We start from the raw sequence: 24,159 nt of genomic DNA on the forward strand, positions 1-24,159 counted from the left end.
TTTTTTGGTTACAAAGTTTACTAACGCTTTAAGCAGGCCATAGATGGATCAAATCTTGGCTGGTTCAGAAGGGACCAGCCAAGATTCAATTCATCTATGGGCAGACTGGGTGTATTAAAGATGATCCATCGATTGATTTCAGTACAACCAGCCTGTCAGATTTTTTGCATGTGATGACTGCCCACGGCTGTAGTCACCAGCAGTAATCATTGTGTTTTGCTGGCATGGAAGACTTGCTGCCAACAGAATAGGATAGTGCTGTGGGAGGCATTCCCCCACAACACTGACTGTGTTGATAGGGGAATCGAGCAAAAAAAAAAATCACAACATCTGTGGCTTACAAATCCCGTAGCTAATAAAAGAGCACTTACCTGTCCAAGGATCCAGCGCTGTCCTCACCCAGGCTGGTTCTTTGTCAGTCTTCGAGTCCCTGGCACCAGCATGTTCAGTGTGGGAAGCTGGTTGTGACTCCTTGCGGCCTCACAGCCGGCTTCCCACTGCACATGCACAAGCTGCACTACACATTTTTAATGGTCCTGTAGCCTTCCAGGGCACGTCACAGGTCCCAAAAGGCCATGGGCAAAGAGAGGGGGCCGAACTGGACGATCCAAGCGGAAGTGGAAGCTGGTACCTATAAAAGCTAGGTATGCGCTCCCCCCCAAAAAATAATGTACCAAATGTGATAAAGCAGGGGAGTAGGGGTTGATTTACTAAAACTGTAGAGTGCAAAATCTGGTGCAGCTCGGCATAGAAGCCAATCAGCTTCTAACTTTTTTGTCAAAGCTTTATTGAATAAGCTGAGTTTAGAAGCTGATTGGCTACCATGTACAACTGCACCAGATTTTGCACTCTCCAGTTTTAGTAAATTAACCTACATTGTTAGATATTCATTTATTTGAGGAAAACTTTCTATCCTGCTATCCTCCTTTTCTTGTTACTGCAGTCGAAAATAAAAAAAAACTTTGAATGAAATTTTACTGGTATATGATGGCCAGCATTATTTTTTTTTCGTTTATTCACTGGATCACTTCCCATGTACCGGTCTCACCACTATACAAATACATACCAAGTAATGAGCAAGGATAACCCATAGTGAAGTACGGTATAAAATGTATTCAATAATAAACCAAGTAAGGTACTTACATACAGAGAAGTATTAAGAGTATATTACACACAGCACCGCCAATGCTCTAGGCAGGCATGATGACATCACCACTTGCTCCACCCCATGCATGTTTGGTCCAACGGAACGTCTTCCAGAGGCAACGGAGACAGGCTTGAGGCATAGTTGGCAGTAAAAGGAAGTGAACTGGAGCCATCCATCCATGTGGGATCTGTTACCATATAAATGCTGATTTAGACCTCTTGAGATGTGGGGTCTAAGGATCTGGTAAGCTGCTTTATAATCACATGGTGGTTGGTGCACATTGGATATATGAAATTTTTTTACACTCATGGTGGACTTTAGTAATTGATTCAACACTGGGCTTTATTATTGATTAAAATATTTGCACTAAAGAGTATTTATTACACCTATTGTTTTTTTTTTACTTGGATGTAAGTGGCCCCGGACAGGCGAGCTTCCCGCCGGCCCTGTTTGTGCTGTTGACTTTCTGTTTCAACGTTCTTGTAAACTGGAACTCTGAGAATTTACTGCCTACAGCACCACTCTGCACTTAACCAACACACTGGCAGAGTGACCCTATTTACTTGAATGGGTGGCATTTGGCGGCACTACGTATTCCAAAATCGGTAGAGGGTATAATTCACCCCCTCTGCAACAAAAGGGGTAACGGTTGAGAGGCGGTAAAGGCATGGCTCAGCTGCTGGGTTTTATTGACCCCCAATGTCATGTCTGAATGAGACGTAAAGCTTCAATTGGAATCAGTCAATCGGTATTCCAGGTGAAGATCAATACTGCTCTCATTAGTCACACTGGCAGCGAACATTCGTGGGCATTCTTCTGCAGACCTGATGATGATGAACAAGGAAAGGGTTAAGCGTCGGAATGCGCTGCAACGACACATGTGTTTGGAATACTTGGCAGGTAGGTACGGAACTGGAACAATGCACACTTTGTTTAAAGATACATAGCAAATATATGATTATGTCACAATAGAAGCGGATAAGATTTAGATAAAGCTTTGAAATGGTACACGGCTGAAAGTAAATGATCTCGACTCGGTTACATACTTCATCAAAAAGTCTTCCCTCCAGCCATTCGGTTGCACAAAAAAAAAAAAAAAGGCAAACGCAATGTTTATAACTAACGAGAGATAAAATCTATCAGACTAAAGTAAAGGGGAAAACTCATTACAGATAAGGCAAGCCTGCCACTTCCAGCATCACGCATTTCCCAGATTACCTTATTATTTAAATACAGCTCTCTAACAAAGATATTAGGAATGAGACGTCCCTCCAGTCCATTAGCTGCGTCTAGCAGACAGGTCAGTCTACAGATTACCGTGGCTTCAGGGTGAGGGGGGCCGGGGCCAGCCACCAATCAGGAATGACCCCAAATATTAGTATACAGATCACTACTTCTTGAGAGAACAATACCGATACCATCGTACCAAGGAACATAGGAGGAACGTTCCCTGATAATTACACCGAGAGCCTGGGGGAGGGGAGGGGGATATAGATATAGACAGATAGATAGATAGAAATAGATAGGGGGATAGAGGGTTATGATAGAAAGAGAGAGAGAGAGAGAGAGAGAGAGAGAGAGAGAGATTGATAGAATATACAGCCAGTAGAAAGACAGATAGACAATAGATAGTAAAGCTGGCCATACAATATACAATTTCCTTTAGATTTACCTTCCACTATGTAGTACAAGGTCCTGCCTGATTGCATACAAATTGGAAGTGTTTAGTTCTGCCCTCATATTATATGGTTTTGGTAAATCTGAAGGAAAATTGAACAAGAAAATTGTATAATGTGTGGCCAGCCTAATATAGATAGATAGACATTCAGTAGAAGGACAGACAGACGATAGAGAGATAGATAGATAGATAGATAGATAGATAGATAGATAGATAGATAGATAGATAGATAGATAGATAGATAGATAGATAGATAGCACAACAGAAATATTAGAATAACTAATCCAACATAGGGACAATGTGTTGGGATGTAGATCTATAATAGAAAGGTGTGGATGGTGGGAAGTGATTTGGTGATTTAGGTTTGGGAGATTTCGGAATGGGGGGATTATGGGGATTGTGTGGTGGGGGGAGATGATTTGCTGGGAATAGGACAATATTCGAGAGGAGGAAGAATGGAGAATGAAGAGATAGATGAATGGCGGGGGGGGGGAAGCAGTTAGGGACTCCAGGGGAGGGTGGGGTGGGGGGGGGGGGTGGAGTGTGGCATAATGAAGAAAGAAGCAGAGGATGAATGTAGCATACCAGGCAGGCAGCAGTAGAGGAGATCCGGCAGTCACTACAGGGGAGGCAGATCTAATACAAAGGACAGGGAAGCTGGGAACAGAGAGCACAATATATAGCGGTGGTGGATAAAAGACGCTGAGCATAGCACACATATATAATATCATAATGACACAAAACAGCATCAGAAGACACAACCATCCCTAGAAAATAGATCTTCCTCTGTCACATCATACATGCTCCAGTGCCTCCACCTCTGATTTACAGTACAGATAGAGACTAAACACAGAACCATCTATTAATCAAGGTGAAAAGCACTGTTTTTGGCTTGTTAGCTCTCATCAGTACAGGATAAGGAAATCCCAGCTTCAATGGTGTGGAGCTTTGAAAGCGACGAGGCAGTACAACCATTCGAATGATGAAGTTGGTCCAAAAGGAACCAATAAGCCCTCCACTGGATATAGTGTGAAATGCAGCAAGGCTTTCCTTATACAGAATGTATCCTCATTTCCATCACACACGAAGAAATAACTGCTAGATGTATACAGCAGGCTGCAAATGCTTAGCGTTGTTTTTTGACGCTGTGGTCAACCAGGCAGCCACAACAGCTGTCCTATATCACACATAGAGCCCATTCATCCAACGTGCATACAGCTATTTCATCTTGTTAGTGCTCACCAGTGCAAGATATGGAAATTCTAAATTTTTATAAGTTGAACTGTTCTCTATTTCTTGATTAGCAAAACCCGCTATATAAAAGGTATTGCTTCCAATTTTTTACACCAGCCTTTCTCAACCTTTTTACTCCAGAGGAACCCCTAAAATAATTTTTAGGTCTCAGGAACCCTTAAAAAAGCAATTAAAAAGGGGTCAATTAAAATAATGCCCCCTACATTGGTGGTCGGTAGGACAAATGCAAACCTGGCACCCCTTCACATCTGAGTGATGCTCCTGCATTGCATTTTTTCTGTGCTTTTTTTGTGGCAGCACCATTCATTAGACAGGGCCTCGATCTATCCAAAAACACATCAAAGATGTTCATGTACCAAATTGTGGCACTGAACCAAGAGTACTTTGCGATATGCACTTTTTGTGTGTTTTGTCGCACAGAAAATGCACGGCAAGACGCGCAGCTGCTACCTGCGTTTGGGGTGCCATTACGAAATAATGGTACCACAAGCATGTTGGCAGAAATGCAGTCAGAAACACATTTCCGTTACACGGAAATGTCAACAGAGTGTCACCTTTAGGGCTCCTTTACACCTGTTTTGCTGAATGCAGATCGCTCCTCAGAGAGCATTTGACAGGCAACGAGGAGGCGTTCAATTGGTTTGTCACCACCTGTTTTAATTCCCTAAATGCTGGGCTACCACACCTCATCCTCATTGTGCCCAGTTGCAACACAACCTCATTCACTTGAATAGGTCATGCATGAGTAAAACAGGGGGGTATAGTTCCTGCCATGGCAGGAATGCATCTCAGCCACGGGGTTTTACTGTTCCCACCCACAAACACAAGTGTTAACAAGCCCTTACAGACAGCTAAATAGATAATTGTTGGCATCCCAGATAGCAAGCAATTGTGCTGCAAGTTTGAAAATGACTTGTTAAGCTATTTCTAGACTTGCCAGGCTTCACAAGTATGTTGCACAATTACAGCAAGTCAGCATTGCATGACTCCAGATCAACTTTCTTTGCAAACATTCTGCAAGTCTGCTGCAAGTTCTGGTTTAGTTATGTTGTGCAATAGTCATCCCACCACAGGGGGTCACTGTGACTGAATGTTCATGCTGTAGACCAGTGGTTCTCAACCCTGTCCTCAAGTACCCGCAACAGCAGTGGCGGCTGGTGCTCCATTGGTGGGGGGGGGTCAGATGGACCCGATATTTCCCCTCGCTCCAGCCCACACCGCACCCTGTCACCAGCTTACTCACCCTGTGCTGACAGGTGGCGGAGGCGGCAGCTTTCACCCTCAGTCTCTTCGTGTCCCAGGATGCCTCTCTTCCATGTCCTCAGATGCATCTCCTCAGCCGTTTGTCTTCTCCTCATAGGCCAATCGGATGGCTTCTCCTTTCGGCCAATTGGGAAACGGGTCTCACTACCCCCCTTCCTGATTGGCTGGGAGGAGAATCAGTGTGATAATAGCGAATATTCATCCGCTGTTGTCACGCAACTGGGTGGGCTCGGAGCGCAGTGCGCCTCGAGCCACCCATTTTTGAAGCCTATTAGAGCCTCTGGCTCTAATCACATGCTTCAAAACCCCCACCCATTGGAATCCATGGATGGGGGGGCGGTACCCGTGTGCCCCTAATGGATGGGCCACCACTGCTCATCAGGCCATGTTTTGGAAATTTCTCTTGAATAAAATAGCTTTCCGAAATACCAAGCCATTGACTCTGGTTTAAAGCATATGTGCAAGATAAAGGAAAACCTGCAAACATGGTACTTGAGGACAGGGTTGAGAACCACTGCTGTAGACTTGCAGAGCTCTTGCTGTAGACTCACCACTGCAACTTTTCCCTTGCTAGAGATTTGCCAATACAAATTTGCTATAAATTGGGAAAAGTGTGAACTAGAACTTGTGCTTCAAATGCTCTGCTAGCGTACAACTTGCCAGTGAAAATATGCAGCAAGTTAACAGACTTACAATTCAACACTGCCATTTATCCGTGGGATCTGGGATGCTGCTGGCTTTGCCAAGTAGTTTTTGGCCCTGGTCGTCCACACCCTTCAGCTTTATACCAGGCTTTAAGCAAAATTCATCCAGATATAGTTATGATCTATATGCTTAAGCCCTAAAGAGGAAAGAGGCCTTTCCCCTGAAACATGTTGGCTATATATAACAATCTTAACCAAACAAAAATTAAAAAGGAATCGCCAAGCTAGATGACTGTTTGTACTAGGTGATGTAACTCAACACCCAAGAACAGAACATCTGATGAACAATTCATCCACTCTGATCAGAGAGGCAGTGGCCAATCACCATACACTGTGCTCCTTAAAGGAGAATTATCTCTATATATAAAAATGAATTCAGACTGTCATCAGTTCACCATTAACACCTAGCGCTACTATGTATAGGGGAGCATGTGACCTCCTCCTCTGTGACAGTGTTGAGGCCTCACAACTAATTGCTAGGCCCTGTCACTATTGCATGTCCAAGGCAGTGACATCACAGCTCTCCCTGGTCACCGACAGCAGTGGTTTTAGTTCCAGCTACATATGGTGACGTTTCAGTGAGGTGGGGGGGCTTTGCAGAGACACCTTCACTTTACCCTGCATGGGCAAGGCAACAGTGTCTCTTTAAATTAATAACATAGAAATAACATTAGACCCCCATCTTCCCCATGTTAGTGCCATGTAAAAGGTAGCAACTAAAACCCACAGCTATTTATTTATGGCATCACTTCCACTCTTTTAACTCACACAGATCAGGGGTGGAGGTGTGGGACGCCAGGCACCCCATTGTAGAAACACAAGTATAAACAAGTTTTATCTGCTATTTTATAAGTGAGAACAGAATGGTGAAACAGCAAGCCTAAAGTAGTTTATTTTTTACTTTGTCCTATCTCATGGTTGTACAGCCTCATTGCTTCCCAAAACCCCTTACAGCCAAAGACTTGGTGGCCAATGAACACAATATACAAGGACAGTGAATACAGTGGATATAACGACAATTATGGGCTATTTAAACATAGTGGTTATTTAAAAGGTCAAAACTGATTTGAAACCAAAATGAATCCATATTTTTTAATGCACAGAAGATGATGACTGGACTTTCCGTAAAGTGGATAATTATTTATTTTAAAAGGTGGGGGGGATGAGTCAATACTTTTTTTTTTTCACTGACCCTTATGCTTTTAACCTATTTATGCATACAAAAAAGACATGAAGTGGGCACCATATATCCAAAATATGAAGATAGGTAGTGGATCTTGTAGACATAGATTATGGAGGTGCAGTGACTATAGTAGATCAGACCATAAAAAGTCAGTGAATACAGCCAATGCGGACTAGATAGATTTGATAGTGAGTACAGTAGGCATATAATATATAATGGAAGTGTATACAGTAGATATATAGGCTATAGAAACATTAGTGTATACAGTAATATAGAAGTCAGTGTATGCAGTAGTTGTAGACTGTAGAAGAGCAGTGAACACCTAAGATGTACTTTAGAGTAGACTAAAGAAGAGCAGCAAATCGAGTAGATGTATCCTAGACTGTAGAAATGTAGTAAATTAGTAAATGCAGCCGATGTAGAAAACATGACAGTGAACACTGTGGATACAGATTGTTGAAATACAATCAATACAGCACATATAGAATATAAAATGTCAGTGAATACAGTAGATGTAGACTATAGAAATGCAGTAAATACAGCCCATATAGAAAACAGAAGAACAGTGAATACAGCGGATATGGATTATATAAATACAATACCTGTAGAATACCTGAAAACGTTTTAGGGGTTCCTTTGGGGTAAAAAAGGTCAGGAAAAAAGTATGTTGACTACAGATGGGAAGTGAATACAGTAGACAAAGACTATAGAAGGGCAATTAATACAGTAGATGTAGACTACTTTGAGAAAGTCACATGACCTGTGACGCAACGCGTTGGGAGGAGCCTATGACGATAGTTCCGGTGGCTCGTATCCTAGGAAGTGCAGTGAGGAGGAGAGCTGTCCTGATCAATTGATTATACAAGGCTTTTTTACAAGATGGTAAAAAATGTGAGTGAATCTAGATTTTTTAAAAATAAAACAAGTATTGTTTACAATCTTGCACGATGATGATCTTTCGTTTGCTTTGACAATACAAACTTGGAGAATTTGGTTCCAAATATGTGGGGAGAAGTTTGCAGGATCCTGGATCAAACAGCTGGCTTTTTTCATTCCTTTTATGGCTGATTTTCTGGATTATTACTAAAACGTGACTAGACCCAAGGGGGTCTTCCTTTGAGGTGAATAGGCATTGTACACAGAGGTGGTGGTGACTACTATCTTCCTTATCACCTGTTTTCTACCAGAGTGTGTCACGGATTGTGGAGACAATTGAATTCACGGTTTTCATCACTGAAGAATATACTTAATTAATTATGTTTGCATGTGGACTATTATACACAATTTAATTTTATTTGCATTTATGTTGCATCATATATTGTATTATTATACACATCTATATAGGTTATTTGGGTTTAGCGCACTATTATTTATATATATATATATATATATATATATATATATATATATACACACACACACACAGTATCGCACAAAAGTGAGTACACCCCTCACATTTTTGTAAATATTTTATTATATCTTTTTATGTGACAACACTGAAGAAATGACCCTTTGCTACAATGTAAAATAGTGAGTGTACAGCTTGTATAACAGTGTACATTTGTTGTCCCCTCAAAATAACTCAACACACAACCATTAATGTCTAAACCGCTGGCAACAAAAGTGAGTACATCCCTAAGTGAAAATGTCCAAATTGGACCCAATTAGACATTTTACCTCACTGGTGTCTTGTGACTCGTTAGTGTTACAAGGTCTAAGGTGTGAATGGGGAGCAGGTGTGTTAAATTGGGTGTTATCGGTCTCATTCTCTCATACTGGTCACTGGAAGTTCAACATGGCACCTCATTTATGAGATACTGTATAGATAGATAGATAGATAGATAGATAGATAGATAGATAGATAGATAGATAGATAGATAGATAGATAGATAGATAGATAGAAGGGCAGTGTTTAGAGAAGGTGTAGAGTCTGTAGACTATAGAAAAGTAGTGAATACAGTAGCTATATTGTAGACTATAGAATGGCAGTGAATACAGTAGATGTTTGACTATAGATAGGTAGTGAATACAGTACATGTAGACTATAAAATGGCAGTGAATACAGTACATGTAGATAATTGCATAGCAGTATATACATTAGGTTTAGACAAGTCATTCTCAACCAGGGTTCTGTGGAATCCTAGGGTTCCTTCAAAAGTTGTTAGGGGTTCCTTAAGCTGTGGCTGATTGACCTTTAATTTGATGGTGCCTTTGTTGTTCCAGGGCCAACACCACTTGGCAAAGCCATCAGAATGACCCCAATGATATTTTTACCACCACTGTAAGGTAAGCATTCTTCCAACTGACCACCAATGTAAGGAACATTCTTCTCACAGACAACAAATGTAGGGGGTATTTTTCTCATTGACTCCCAATAAATTGGTTTATGTAAGGGTTTCCTGAGACCTTAAAATTATTTTAGGGGTTCTTATGGGGTAGGAAGGTTGAAAAAAGGCTGGTTTCGACTATAGAAGATCAGTGAAGACAGTAGGCATAAACTATAAAAAGGCAGTGAATATGGTAATTGTAGACTATAGAAGGGCAGTATTTAGAGAAGGTGTAGACCAGTGATGGCGAACCTTGGCACCCCAGATGTTTTGGAACTATAATTCCCATGATGCTCATGCACTCAGCAGTGTATTTGAGCCATCATTGGTGTAGACTATAGAAGGGCAGTGAATACAGTGAATGTAGACTACAGAAGGGCAGTGAATACGGTAAATGTAGACGATAGAAGGGAAGTGTTTAGAGAAGGTGTAGAACAGGGATCTCCAAACTATGGCCCTCCAGCTGTTGCGGAACTACACATCCTATGAGCCATTGTAAAACTCTGACATTCACAGACATGAGTAGGCATGATGGGAATTGTAGTTCCTGAACAACTGGAGGGCCATAGTTTGGAGACCCCTGGTGTAGACTATAGAAGGGCAGTGAATATGGTAAATGTAGACTATAGAAGGGCAGTGACTATGGTAAATTTAGACTATAGAAAGGCAGCGAATAAAGTAAATGTAAACTATAGAAGGGCATCGACTATGGTAAATTTAGACTATAGGAGGGCAGTGAACACGGTAAATGCAGACTATAGAAAGGCAGTGAATACGGTAAATGTAGACTATAGACGGGCAGTGAATAGAGAAGGTGTAGACTATAGAAGGGCAGTCAATACAGTAAATGTAGACCATATAATGGCAGTAAATACAGTATCTGTAGACTACAGAAGGCAATGAATGGAGTAGATGTAAACTACAGAACTGGAGTACAGTATATGTAGACTATAGAAGGGCTGCGAATGCAACGCATATAGAATGCAGAAGGGCAGTAAATGCATTAGGTACAAAATACAGAGTTACAACATATTCAGCCAAATAGTCATTATATTAGATATAGTTAGGGGCATTGAATACAGAGCACACCATATGGTAAGTAGAAAATACACAGAAGCACTGAATACAGAAAAAAAAGCCCCATTGAATGCACTGGGTACATAATGTAATGGCAGGGAATACAACTTATATAAATGGTAATATATACAGTATATGGACGATGCGGCTATACTGTAGGGCACACGGGGTAATGAATATGTAAAATATAAAACATAGCTTTAGATATAGAGTAAGGATCTACAATGCACGGTGAACAAGAACACTGCATACATTAGATATTGAGTATTTTGGAGGAATTTGGTGGAAATAATTTAGTCACGTTATTTACCACTCATATATGTAGAATACATAGAGGTGGTGAATACAGTAGATATAGGATAAATACAGTATGTATAGAATATATAGGGGTTACAGTAGTTACAGAATATATAAGAGTTACAGTAGATACTGAATATATAGGAGGAAACACTGTACATATATATATTATAGAGGGAAGCAGATAAAACATATACAGAATATTCAGTGACTGTAGAATATTTAGAAGCAGAAAGTAGAATAGATATCTCATAGCGGATACAGCAGATACAAAGAGTACAGGAGGAATAAGTGCAGTAAGTATGGAACATCTACAGGCAGAAAGTGGAAAAGATATATAACAAACCAAGCAGATACAGAATATACAAAAGGAATAAGTACAGTACATATATAATATAAAATAGCAAAGGGTAGCATAGAAACATGATATACAGGTCAGCGGACAGATCAGATGCAGGATATATACGAAGAATAGGTATTGTGTATACAGACCAGATAGAAGCAGAACATACAATGGATATCTACTACAGATGGCAGAGGATACAACAGACACAGAATATACAGGAGGAATAAGAACAGTCTATATAGAATATATAGAGCGGAATATAGAATAGCTATCACAAGTAGAAGGCAGAGCAGAGAGCAGATACAGAATATACACAATGAATGGGCACAGTGTATACAGAATAGATTGGACCAGAAATAAGAATAGATATCTTATATAGAGGACAGACACAGAATATGTAGACAGACTGAGTACAGTGTATATAGAATATATAGGAGCAGAATGTAGAATAGATCAAAAATTAGAATAGATCTCATATAGAGGGCAGAAGTGTATACAGAATATATAGGATGGATATAGTGTGCACAAAATATACAGGACCAGAAAGTAGAATAGATATAGAGAGGACAGGCACAGAATACACAAAAGAAAGAATATAAAGGATCAAAAATAGAATAGATCTCATATAGGGGATAGATGCATAGTGAATACAATCAGTATATATATAGAATATATAGGATCAGGAAGTGGAAAAGATCTGTCTTATACCTAGAGAGGGGAATGTACAGAATATGCAGGATGAATAGACACAGAGTATATAGTATATATAGGACCAAAATTAGAATAGATCTCATATAGAGGGGAATGTACAGAATATCCTGGATGAGTAGACTCTGTGATTATAGAATATATGATCAGAAGTAGACTATAACCGCTTATAGAGAGGGGAAGGTGCAGAATAGATCAGAAAGTAGCATAGATCTCTCATATAAAGGACAGATGCAGAATATCCAAGATGAACAGACACATTTTTATAAAATAGACAGGAATGGATGAGAAGTAAGTAGATCTCTCCTATGGAAAGTGCAGAATATCCAGGATAATTGGACACAGCGTATAGAGAATACATAGGATCAGAGGGTAGAATATATCTCCTATAGAGGGGAAGGTGCAGAATATACAATAGGAATAGAACCTGGAGTACATGGAATATACAAGATCAGAAAGTAGAATAGCTAAGTCGTACAAAAGACAGATACAGAATATACAAGATGAAAACACACACAGCGTACATCGAATATATAACATTAGAAGTAGAATGGATTTCTCATATAAAGGACAGATACAGAATACCCAGGATGAATGGACAGTGTATAGAGAATGCATAGGATCAGGGAGTAGAACAGATCTCCTATAGAGGGGAAGGTACAGAATATATCAGAGGGGGTAGCAGTCATCAGTTAATAGAGTGTCTGTAGGATTGTGGGCAGACAGATGAGAGCTGTGAGCACATATACAGAATAGAGCAGCAGAGAGAGAGAGAGAGACAGATGAGAGGAGCAGCAGAAGATATGAAGGAGGGAGATGGGTGCAGGTGACAGGGGACAGTCAGAGTGTCTGATTAGCTCCTGCCTCTTATCTTGCATGGAGTAAGCTGTGGAGGGTGTGAGATGAGCTCTGTGTCTGGGGAAATGACAGTGATCCATTTACACAGCCACTGATCAACCCCCCCCTTCCTTAACGCACTGATCACCCCCCCCCCTTAATGCACTGATCACCCCTCCCCCTTTATGCACTGATCCCCCCTCCATGCACTGATCACCCCCCATTCATGCACTGATCCCCCCTTCTCCATGCAATTCTCACCCCCCCCCTTTATGCACGGATCACCCCCCCCCCCATCATGCACTGATCCCTCCTCCATGCACTGATCACCCCCCTTTCATGCACGGACCCCCCCTTCTCCATGCAATTCTCATCCCCTCCCCCTTCATGCACTGATCACCCCCTCTCATGCACTGACCCCCCCCCTTCTCCATACAATTCCCCCCCTTCATGCACTGATCCCCCTTCTAAATGTAATTCTCTCCCCCCTTCATGCACTGACCCCCCCCCCCCACTTCTCTATACAATTTTCTCCCCCCCCTTCATGCACTGCCCCCCCCCCCCTTCTCCATGTAATTCTCTCCCCCCATGCACTGATCCCCCTTCTCCATGTAATTCTCTCCCCCCATGCACTGATTACCCCCCCCCTTTTCATGCACTGATCCCCCTTCTCCATGTAATCCCCCCCCCATGCACTGATCCCCCCTCTCTCACTTACCTCCCTTCTCCAGGCAAGGGTCTAATATCCCCCCCCCCCCGCCTTACACGATCTCCTGTGCTTTGATACATTCTAATCCTCAGTGACACAAGTCATCTCCAGGTTGCCCCCCTCCCCTCCCCCTCGGAAGTGAATGGCAATAGTCTAAAAAAAAAATCCTCCTTCTTCTGCTGCTGCTGCTGCCAGGAATTCGGGCGGTGCGGCTTTAAGAGCGTCGGGGCCGCGCACCGTGCTAGACGCCCAGTGTCAGTGTGCGCGCTCCCGCGCTCTCTCTCCCTCTCCGAGCTTTTAAAGTCTCCGGCTGGCTCGGCTCACATGTTACTTCCTGTATGGGAGAATGGAAAGCGGGCAGCCGAGGTGTGATCAGCCCGGAGACCCGGAGCCCAGCCTGGACTAGTGTGGACTACACCACCACCCCCCACCTTCCTTACTCCAGGATTAGAGATCGGACTGTCCTCCACCCCGGACCTGCTGGAGAAGAGCTGCATGCATGAGATCCAGGGCTCTCCGCGGATCTCCAACTTCCCCTCCCAGTGAGCAGAGCCCACAGCCCCCCCGAGAAGGTCACCCCCTCCACCACCAACGCACACTTTTCTGGGGGGATTTTTGTCGCCTGGGAGGCCCATCAGTCAACAAGTTGCCCCGGTCCTCAATGTGCATGGTGTCATGCGGAGGCTACTGCAGCCGTGCTGGTGGATCTTGTTCCTGAAAATCTCAACCTCGGTCCTGCACTATGTCCTGTGCTACCCTGGTAAGTCCTGGCTGGGGGGGATAGTCCTGGAACCGAGCATTGTCTTCCCTCTGCACCCTTTCCTGCCCTTCCCAGGGGCTTGATGGGACTCTTAGGGGCCCCAATACCATTTCCTATGTCTTGTTCAACCCTGGTAGGTCAAGGAGACCTGGATGACTTAAGTATGTGGCTTTTGAGCCGATGGATCATTTGTCTACCATGTGGCCCCTTGCTGCCCTTCCCAGGGGCTTTATGGGACTCCTAGCTGCCTTCCAGTGGCCCCCAATATCCTTTCCTATGTCTTGTGCTACCCTGTCAAGGAAACCTGGATGAGTTGGGGGGTTAGCTTTTGAGCTGATGGATCATTTGTCTACACTGTGCCCCTGTTCCCTGGCCTTCGGCTACCATTTCAAGGGAAATCAATGGGACTTTAGCCACCTTCCAGGAGCTCCCAATCTGCTAGTAAGTCAAGAAGACTTGGACGAGTTGGATAGGGGGATTTGGAGCAAAAAGCCCTAGATGAGTGTGGTGGGTAGGTAGACCTTGAGCTGATGAATCATTTGACTACCCTGTAGCCCCTTGCTGGTCTTTGGCTGCCCCTTCAAGGGGACATAATGGGACTTTAGCCACCTTCCGGGGGTCCCCAGTATGTTGATAAATTAAGAAGACCTGGACGAGTCTGGTGGAGAGAGAGCTTTTGAGCAAGAAGACCTCGATGAGTGGGGTGGGTAGGTAGACCTGGACCTGATGGATCGTTTACCTCGTGCCCCCATTTCTTGGCCTTTGGATGTTCTTCCCAGAGGCTTGACAAGACTCATACCCACCATCCAGGGGCTCTTAATGCCATTTCCTATGTCTCTTGCCTCTCTGGTAAGCTAAGAGAACCTGGATGAGTTGGGTGGTAGGTGGGGAGGTTGCCCTTAAGCTGATGGGTCATTTGTCCAGCCTGTACCCCATTTCCTGACTCCTTACTCCCCTTCGCTTGATGGTACTTTTAGCTGCCTTCCAGGGTCCCCCTAATCCTATATATTTTGCTACCCTTGTGAGTCAAGAGCACCTGGAGGAGTTAGGTGGGATGGGGGAGATAGCTCTGGAGCTGATGGATCATTTGTCTGCCCTATGCTCCATTCCCTGGCCCATTGTTGCCTCTTCCCATGGGTTTGATGGGACGCTTAACTGCTTTTCAGGCGTTCCTAATGCCCTCTCCTATGTTACCTTGGTAAGTCATGAGGACCTGCGTGAGTTAGGTGGAGGGTGAGTAGCTTGCCCTGGAGCTGATGAATCAATTGTTGACCCAGTGCCTGGCCCCTCACTGGCCTTTAGTTGCCCTTCCCCAGGGACTTGATGGGACTAATAACTACCTTCCAGGGGCCCCTAATGCCCCTTTCCAGCCTGCCGTCCACATTCCAGAGCTGCTCTTTTATTTCCCGGTTGGACTCCTTATAGTGCCATATTCATAGACGTCCCTTCCAGCCAGCAGGATGCTTCCTTTGCTGCCTGCCCAAAGTCTCCCGTACTATAGCCACCCCTTTCTTGTGTTGCCCTGTGATGTATAATATTTATACATTTGTATATAAATATTTATAGATGACACGTAAGGCTTACTGTTCACCTAAAACCCAAGAGCCTGGAATAACTGATCTGATTGCTATTGCATTGAGCTCCAGCAAGGTCTACCATGCATCTTACCCCTCTGTAGGTAGACCATGGGCACCCATCACATCTAGATAACCCTCCTGTGCCCATAAACTGCCATGTTTCCTGAATGCAGACTCTGTGTTGCCTGAGCACACTAATTTAATGCCATCTTTTTGTCATTTGAGATTTCTAACACTGCTAGCTGATTGCCCACCCTCCGTCCAGGGCTTCTATTGCCTCCTGGCTGGTGTAGCTGGCAAGCTTCTAGGCATGTACTCCGTACTGCTACTACCCAACTGGCAGCACGTCCCAGTGTCAGGCGTTGTCACAGGCTGGAAGTGTGTTTAGAGGTGACTTCCAGGAGCTCAGCCTCTTCTGCCAGGCAGGAAATATTGAACAGATCCCTAGTAGGATTTGGTGTTCCCCCTCCCCCTCTCTTTTAGGAATCCGCTATGTGGCTGTTTTTTTTTTTTTTTTTGGTGCAGTGCTCGTCTAATTAAAGCAAAAGGCTGGGACAGTGCAGAGTGGGGTGCCAATCTGGGGTGACCTATACACTTTAACTTAAAAGAACAGTGCGAATCCTAGTGGCCATGGCACATTCTCTGCGAAGATGGGCTCTTATTTTCGTGCCTTGAACCCTTTTGGTAGTTCTACAGACCTCCCCCCTCCTTTAAAGTTCTAAATCCTGCTTCCACATTGTCCAAAAATTGCATGCCCATGTGGTCCTCAGCCCAGCACCTAAAGAGTTAACAAGCTGTTACATATTTGCTAGTCTGTGATGGATACAACATGTCCCTTACAGACAAGGATTTCCTTTGCTGGCCTCTTAACATCAAAGGAGAGTTAGCCATTCCTATGTTGTGCAAGCTGCACACATGTTGGCTGCATTGGGTGTATCGAGTTACAGGCTGTATGTATTTAATTGCACTAATGATGCCTCATTGACTGGGTGTCAGTTTGGTGCTTTTGCTGTAATTCAGCTCTTCGGCCACAAAGAGGGAGATAACGCCGCTCTCTCATGTCCGCAAAAGCACATGAAGTGCTCCATGAATGCAATAATTCAGCAGACAGGAGACGGAGGTCACTCCAGCACCATCAAATTAATGTGTAGTGACTGTTTGATACCAGGGGAGGCACTACTGAGCTGTTCTGTATAGCCTTGGACTTATTAAAATCTTTCCTGATTTCCACAAAATGTGTTGTAACAAGGTCTGTAGACTATATTAGTTTGCAAAAGAAAAAAAGTGTATCCATTTATTCAGAGCAAACGTAGAAATTTTGTAAAATGGCAATTATTGTTTCAACTACGAGTCATGTGCCAAGAAAATGTAAAACTATAAAAAATATAATTTTTTTTTATCTATCAAAGTAGCTGTTGGTGTGTATGTTTGCTGTGTTTTACCTGTTTTAATTTATTGTGCATGTTTTTAAATTTATTTTTTGTGCGTGATGTTTTAATGGAAAAAAATATCAGAATTGAGCAACAGATTTGTATGCAAGGCTGTTTTTGTATTGATCTGTGCTCTGGTACTCTTGAATAGTGCAGTGTCCTCTTCGCCTCGAAGGTCTGCAACTTGGCAAAGTGTCTGGGTGTTTTTTTTTTTTTTTTAAACTTTCTAGGTCATGATAGGAACATATGTTGCACAATTGCTAACTTAAAAAAAGAAATATATAACACATTTTTGCTAGTAAGTCATTAAAAATGCAAAATCTCAAAAGTCAGAAATGCTTTCAAAGGCGCAACAATGTAGTGGCTTGACCCCCCCCCGGGTTTTCATCTTCTCTTTGGTAGCAAAGTAAATGTGGCTTTAAATTTGGGTTTGTGGGTTTGGAGCTATTTTTCTGTGCATTGCATGTACTTGTAGTGCTTCTTTGCTTCCCTTTTTTTACGTTATATTGGGTTATATTTGTATGTTTTATAATGATCTGCTTGGTTAGTTGACAGTTTTTATGTCTAAGGCTTCCTTTTTTTTAAAAAAATTTGTATTTTTAGGGTATATTGGGTTTTATTTGTACATTTTATACTTTTGTAGCAGACAGCTATGTATAAGACTTTAAAAAAAAAAATTTGGGTTATGTTTATGTGGTCTATTTGCATGTTTTATATGATCTGCTTAGAAGGCAGTTTTATGAATCCTTGGTTTTTTTTTTTTTTTTTTTTTTTTATTATTATTAATGGTTATATGTTTTGATGTTCCACTGGCTTAGTAAACGTCTTTTTTACACTTTTTTTAAAAAAACGATCCTCCAAAAAATGACTTTTGGCCTCTGTATTTATGCCATTTACATAATTTTGTTTGCAGCAGGATACCAGTTTAGAGTTTGTTTTTTTTTTTTTTGTTTTTTTTTTTTGCAACTTTTAATAGAAATATTCAAATATGTATTTTGTGAAGACATGTCTTGTATCAGAAGTCAGAAATGCATTAATAGTTTGCATTGGAAACCTTGTACCACCTGAGCTGGATACTAGATAGCTGTGGTTCAGTCATGGGGCGTACTCCAGTTTACATCTCAGAATCTTGATCTGGCTTTTTCATATTGAAAGTCAAATCACAGGGTTTCTTGCCCTCAAATGTTTTTTTCCCTGGTCAAGATGATCTACATTGAAATAGGGTGGCCACACTTGAGAAGAAACATTTATCTCTCTATTGATTTATTCTCTATTTCAGTTCGTTGAGTGATGTCCTTCTCTGTGCCTCTGATATTGTACAGTAATTACATCTAGTAGGGTCTCTTTGGGAGCACTTGAGGGAAAACAAGCCGTGATGCAGGTTTAATGTGACAGCCTCGTGAGCAGGTCTGATTTAAATTCTTCTTGGACTCTGTTTGCACTTTGCGTGACTCCTTGTGTGATTAAAAAAAAAATTTCAGCCTTGACATTTACAGATGTCCGCTGAAACGATGCCAAGGCCAAAGAAGATTGTTGGTGCTACTTTGGTGTCCTTAAATATCGGCTTTGTATTTGAATGCAGTCAGGTGATCAAATTTGGGACCTAGCTTTGTCCATACTCTGACGTGAACCTAGTTATGTCTGCTACCTCCTGATCTTATATAAACGTTAAACACTTTTAACCAGAGTAGCTTCTGATGTTTGAAACCATATCATATTTTTTAACAATAGGATTTAACACTTTTAAAAACTTTCTGTAACAAACAGATGTACCCCCAGTTATTAGGCTTGTGATCCTTTGCCTACCACCGGGAGCCAGGTAGCTAAAGCTCCTTGGAAATTACAGCTGGTGCCTAACTTTTGAGGTTTTCTCTAGTTAATGGAGATGGCTCCTAGGTTCAAAAAGACTGGCTGGCTGCTGATTCCTTAACAATTTGTCCACCCCTGCTGTAGACCATGCCTTGACTTAAGAAAGCCATTTAGGTAGGGGCAAAATAGGTTTGCAGAGAGCTAATGATGGTCTTCTGTTTGACAACATTAATTTGGATTTTCTGACCATTCTAAGTTTCCTATAGTCTGTGTATTGAATAGAGCAAACCAACTTGATGAGTTCCAGCAGGATGAAAAAAAAAATAATTCTCTTTTTGGGTTGTTGATTTATCTGTTTAGTTACTGACACTTTTAACTATCACTTGTCCTAAATCGATGTAAGGGATTGTTGAATTATAATCATGGCAACTTTTCTCGGTTTAGGGTTTGTCATACATTGCTAGGAGTCCCTTTGGCTGTGAATGATTGACCTTCAACTGATGATACCGTTTTATAATTCTAAGTCAAAAGCCACATGGCACAGTCAACATCTGACACTAATGACATTTTTTTAAGCACTCTAAGGATGGTATTTGGTCACCACAGTAAAAAGGGGGCATTCTATTCACTGACCACCATGCTAACTCAATAATAATTTGTCCACCCCTGTCGGAGACCATGCTTAAACTTAAGAAAGCCATCTAGGTAGGCACAAAACAGCTTTAGCCTGCTCTTCGTTGTCATATACTGCTGAGGCTAGTTATCCTTCCTAGTTACAGGACCTTGGGTTTGTCTGATCTAGAACTTCTATTTTAAAAATTTTAACCACAGTTCAGTTTCTTATACTACTGGTAATCTGTCTGATCTTTTGGGAATAAGGTGTGCTTAGTTTGAGCAGGGAAAGCTCAAAGTTGGAACTATCTACCTTAATGTTCTCGTCTTGGTCTGGTTATCAACGTATGTCTAAAAAGTAGAACTTCCAATGGGTGAAATAATTGGTATAAACCATCATGTTTTGAAAAAGGCAATGATGACCAAATTGACCTACTCTTGGTCGGTCTCTTTGTAATTCATCTACCAGTACTCTTGGACTTCGGAAATACAATTGCTCTTGCGTTAATTTCAATATTTACTTCTCTGTGATGGTATGCTCATGCCAAGTATAATACTGTTCTACAATGTGAAGGAGCTGGAAACATAAGATTAAGGCAGAGACTTTCAGCATGACAATTCCAAGTGCAACAGCCCTTAGTAACAAAGCAGGAATAATCTGCTACTTGTCCGACAATAAATCATTTGCAGGAAGTGACCAAATCTTTCTCATTATACCTTGTTATTAAAGGTGAATTTAGGAGCACAAAATAGGTTTGCAGATTTAAAGTGATGGTTTTCTCTTATTTGACAACCTGCTATATATTTTGATTTCTGACCATGCTTAGTTTTTCTATTGTCTGTCCATTGAATAGAGAGAACCAACTTGAAAAGCTCCAGCCTGAAAAAAAAGAATGGTCTTTTTGGGTTGTTGAATTCTCTGTTTAATTACACTACTAGACACGTAAAATGACCACTTGACTTAAATTATGGTAAGGAATTGATGAATGGTAATTATATATGGTAACTATTCTCAGGGTTTCATGGAACTTTAGGGGTTTCATGGGCTGTGAATGACCTCCAACTGATGGTGCCTACCTTATTCCGAGTCCAAAGCCAAATGGCAGAGCCAGCATCTGATACCAATGCCTTCTTTAGCTATCTGTAAGGGGGGCATTCTCGTTAATGAACACCACTGTAAGGGGGAACTCTTTACTGACCACTGATGCATGGGGGGGTGGGGGATCTTTCCACTGACCACTAACGTAAGGGGCGGCAATCTTCCCACTTACCAACTGTGTAAGAGGAGCAGTCTTCCCACTGATCACAAATATAAGGGGGCAATCTTCCCAGTGCCCTCCCCCAAGTAAATTTTTAGCATGGGTTCAATAAGAGCAGAAATGTATTTTAAGGTTCCTTCTGGGGTAAAAAGTTTGAGAGGGGTTGAACTATGGAACCCAGATAACTTAGATATGTTGATAATTGCAGGTGACAGATTTCAAACCTGTAGGCTTGTCGCATAAACCTTTCTATGTATAGGTAGAAAACAGTAAATGAAAAATGAGGAGCCTTCACAAAAAATCCAAGCCTCTGTAGCTTGGAAGAATAAGCCTCAGCAATATATGACAAACAGGAGCAGGTTAAAGCTGTTTTGCCCCTACCTAGATGTGTCGAGGACAGCAATGGTTATCCCACGGCAGAACCCACCTTTTGGCTGCATCAGAGGTTGGGATGTGTCAGGAGAGGATAGCAGTGGTTCTCCAATGGTGGAACCGACTTTTGCCTGCAGCAGAGATTGGGAGGTACCAGGAGGGGGACAGCAATGGTTTTCTCATGGCAGAACTCACCCTTGGTCACGGCAGCAAACAGGGAAGTGTCAGAAGCAATTTTTACTTTGCAGCTTCTAAAAAAAAATTAGCAGTGTTTTAATATCAGCTAGGTTGTTGCCTGAAGAGCATTATGAGGAAGTACATCCTAAAATACCTACATTGTTTTGTGTCCTGAAATTCAGTAGTAAGGTGGTCTAGTGTGATCCATTTGATGTTTCATAAACCTCAAACTAAATAGGTTTTTTTTTTTTTTGTGCCAAACACAATGCTGAAATCATGCATCCACCTTAATAAGCTTGATCTATGTTGTAATAATTCAGTTACACCTTGCTTATGTTATGGAAATTTTATTGCAATGGTATTACAATTTTTGTTTTGAGAATGGGGCACTTAGAATTAAGAAAAACTATTGAATATTTTGTTTATCTCTCTTCCCGCTGACTCGGATAAGCCATTCATGAATTCTGTTTAGAAATGCATCTCTGATTTATTTAAGTGCAAATGTATCCGGAAACATTTGTACCCCATCCAAATTCTGTGTATCATCGGAATACTGTGAATAATGTAATTCCTATTCCAACTGTGAGCATTAGTCATTGGGTAAGCTCCGGAGATATTGTTGGTGTACTTAACCTGAGTTTGAAATATTGAATGGTCAAATTGAAGAAATTGGTGGGTTGACTGTGATTCCCCCTGTGCATGTGAAATTTGTCATTGTCCATAAAGATGGCTATATATTTCTGTCCCCGCTCACGTTATTCATCGATTGTATGCTGGTCTATGAAGGCAGGATGACAGTTGCAGACCCAGATCTTTGCCTTGAACTGCTGTCGGCCTATTCTCCCTACTGAATAATTACAATAGGTTTTATCTATTGTTTGCCTTAAAGCGAAAATGGTACTTTTCCTAAGAAAAATGAATTAACCGAAAAAAATATTAACAAGCCATCTTTATTGGTGTCCACTTTTCAATCTACAGCCATTATGTTCTTCTGAAACAGCCACAAAATATCAAATGTTCCTTCTTTTTCCAGTAGGATTAGGGATGTTGCGTATACTGGGTACAGCAAGCCTGAATAAATCGAATTTGATTGCTTGTTTTTCCCAGATGTTTGCACCACCATTGTAATTTTATTTTATGTTATTTTGTTTTAATACGACACCCTAATGCACACCTAAGGGTGTGCCAGGGTTGACTGTCCCTATTGCAGTTTTGTGGCTGCTTATTGATGGTGCCTACTCACTTACCAGTTGAAAAATTATTTCTTAAAAGGGTAGAGAAAATATTTGCCTGCTTCTGTGTGTCACTCAATCGCTGGATGAATGACCAACATGTTGCTCTCTTGCGGACAGAAACACTGGTGAATGTAAGTCGCCAACGAGGAAGCAACATCCTATTCATCCAGCCGGTGAGGTAGTGACGTGGTATTTGTTTACTACCTTGTTTACCCCGTATATCGAACCTGCCACTAGCGAATTCTCAAGATTAGTGTTTTTTTTATTTTTATTTTTTTTTTATCCTCTTTCTGTTATGCAGGGTTGTCCTCAATGCATATACTCACTGGCCAAGCGACTCCCAACATTTCACCACTGCAATTTGCTGCTCCACTACCATAGACCAGGTACTATGTCATTATCTTCTCTGATGTCATTGGGAGCTGGCTGTCTCTTCTGGGTTCCTGCAGTCAGCCCCTGATGACCTACAGCTAGGTCTGCCCACCGGCCACCGTGTGTCCCTGCACCTGCTGTCTCCTGGAATATGTGATGGGGATACCCCAAGAGGCTGGTGGGGCAAGAGAGATGTCATTCTGGCCTAGCCAAGAATGGAGGTGGGGGGCAGGGCTGGAGTAGAAAAATTATGTAAGACTGCTTCACATGGGGGAGTACAAGTAGGAAAACTAATTTTGGAGAGGGAAGGTTCTTTTTAAGTTTAGGTCAAATTGCCATAACTGCAAACATTTTAAAATCAAAATGTAAGACAAGTTGGTTGAAAAAATAATTTTAAGACGTACCAACTTTATTCTTGTTTTGCTATGGTTTAAACATTATTCAAGTTATCACATCATTTTCATAGTGATCTCAACCAATTTTACAAATACTTTTGGATCTTATATTCACACACGTGGCATGGATTTCTCTTACCTAGGTTATAACTTATGGCCATATTAGACCTTCATATTATGGTTTGATATTACTTTTGAAGGGCTGGAAAGTTACCTCCAAAGCACAACAATCTTACCTGACCTGGTATTTATTTTTTTTAATTGGCTGCATGTACGTTTTGTCATTCTGCCCATGTGATGCTGACCCATTTAAACTGACTTCATCGTGGTTCGCTTATTATCTCTTGTTCTCATAACCTGCAGTAAAACATGCTTTTTACCACAGTGCAAATATTCAACAGGGCCCACGAATGGGATTGCTTTTCTCATTTTTGTATAGCAGAACTCCTTGCTTTGGATAGGAGTCTGTGATAGTGTAATTGTCCCACCAGATTGGAGGTGGCAGAAGTTTGCCCCTTGGTACTAAACTGCAAGTCTTAGCATGGCTTGTTCTGGAAGGTGGAGCATTCATATCTGTCCTGACACCTGATATGACCTTGCTTATTCCAGGTCACTGACTCACCAAGTAATT

At 41.8% G+C, this 24,159-nt stretch overlaps 1 protein-coding gene across 3 annotated transcripts in view; it reads left to right on the forward strand.

Moving 5' to 3' along the window:
- The first annotated feature begins 13,762 nt into the window (after positions 1-13,762).
- The window catches only part of PTPRG (protein tyrosine phosphatase receptor type G), a 761,059-nt gene continuing 750,662 nt past the window's right edge, over positions 13,763-24,159 (forward strand). For 2 of the 3 annotated variants that reach the window (XM_073592151.1, XM_073592152.1), the window contains exon 1: positions 13,763-14,290. In XM_073592151.1, coding sequence (XP_073448252.1) covers positions 14,206-14,290 — 85 coding nt within the window. In that variant the 5' untranslated portion in view covers positions 13,763-14,205. The remainder of the gene's footprint in view (positions 14,291-24,159) is intronic. The other variant, XM_073592153.1, reaches the window with a different exon arrangement.

Source organism: Aquarana catesbeiana, linkage group LG07, assembly GCF_042186555.1.
Source record: "Aquarana catesbeiana isolate 2022-GZ linkage group LG07, ASM4218655v1, whole genome shotgun sequence".
Classification (NCBI taxonomy): domain Eukaryota; kingdom Metazoa; phylum Chordata; class Amphibia; order Anura; family Ranidae; genus Aquarana; species Aquarana catesbeiana.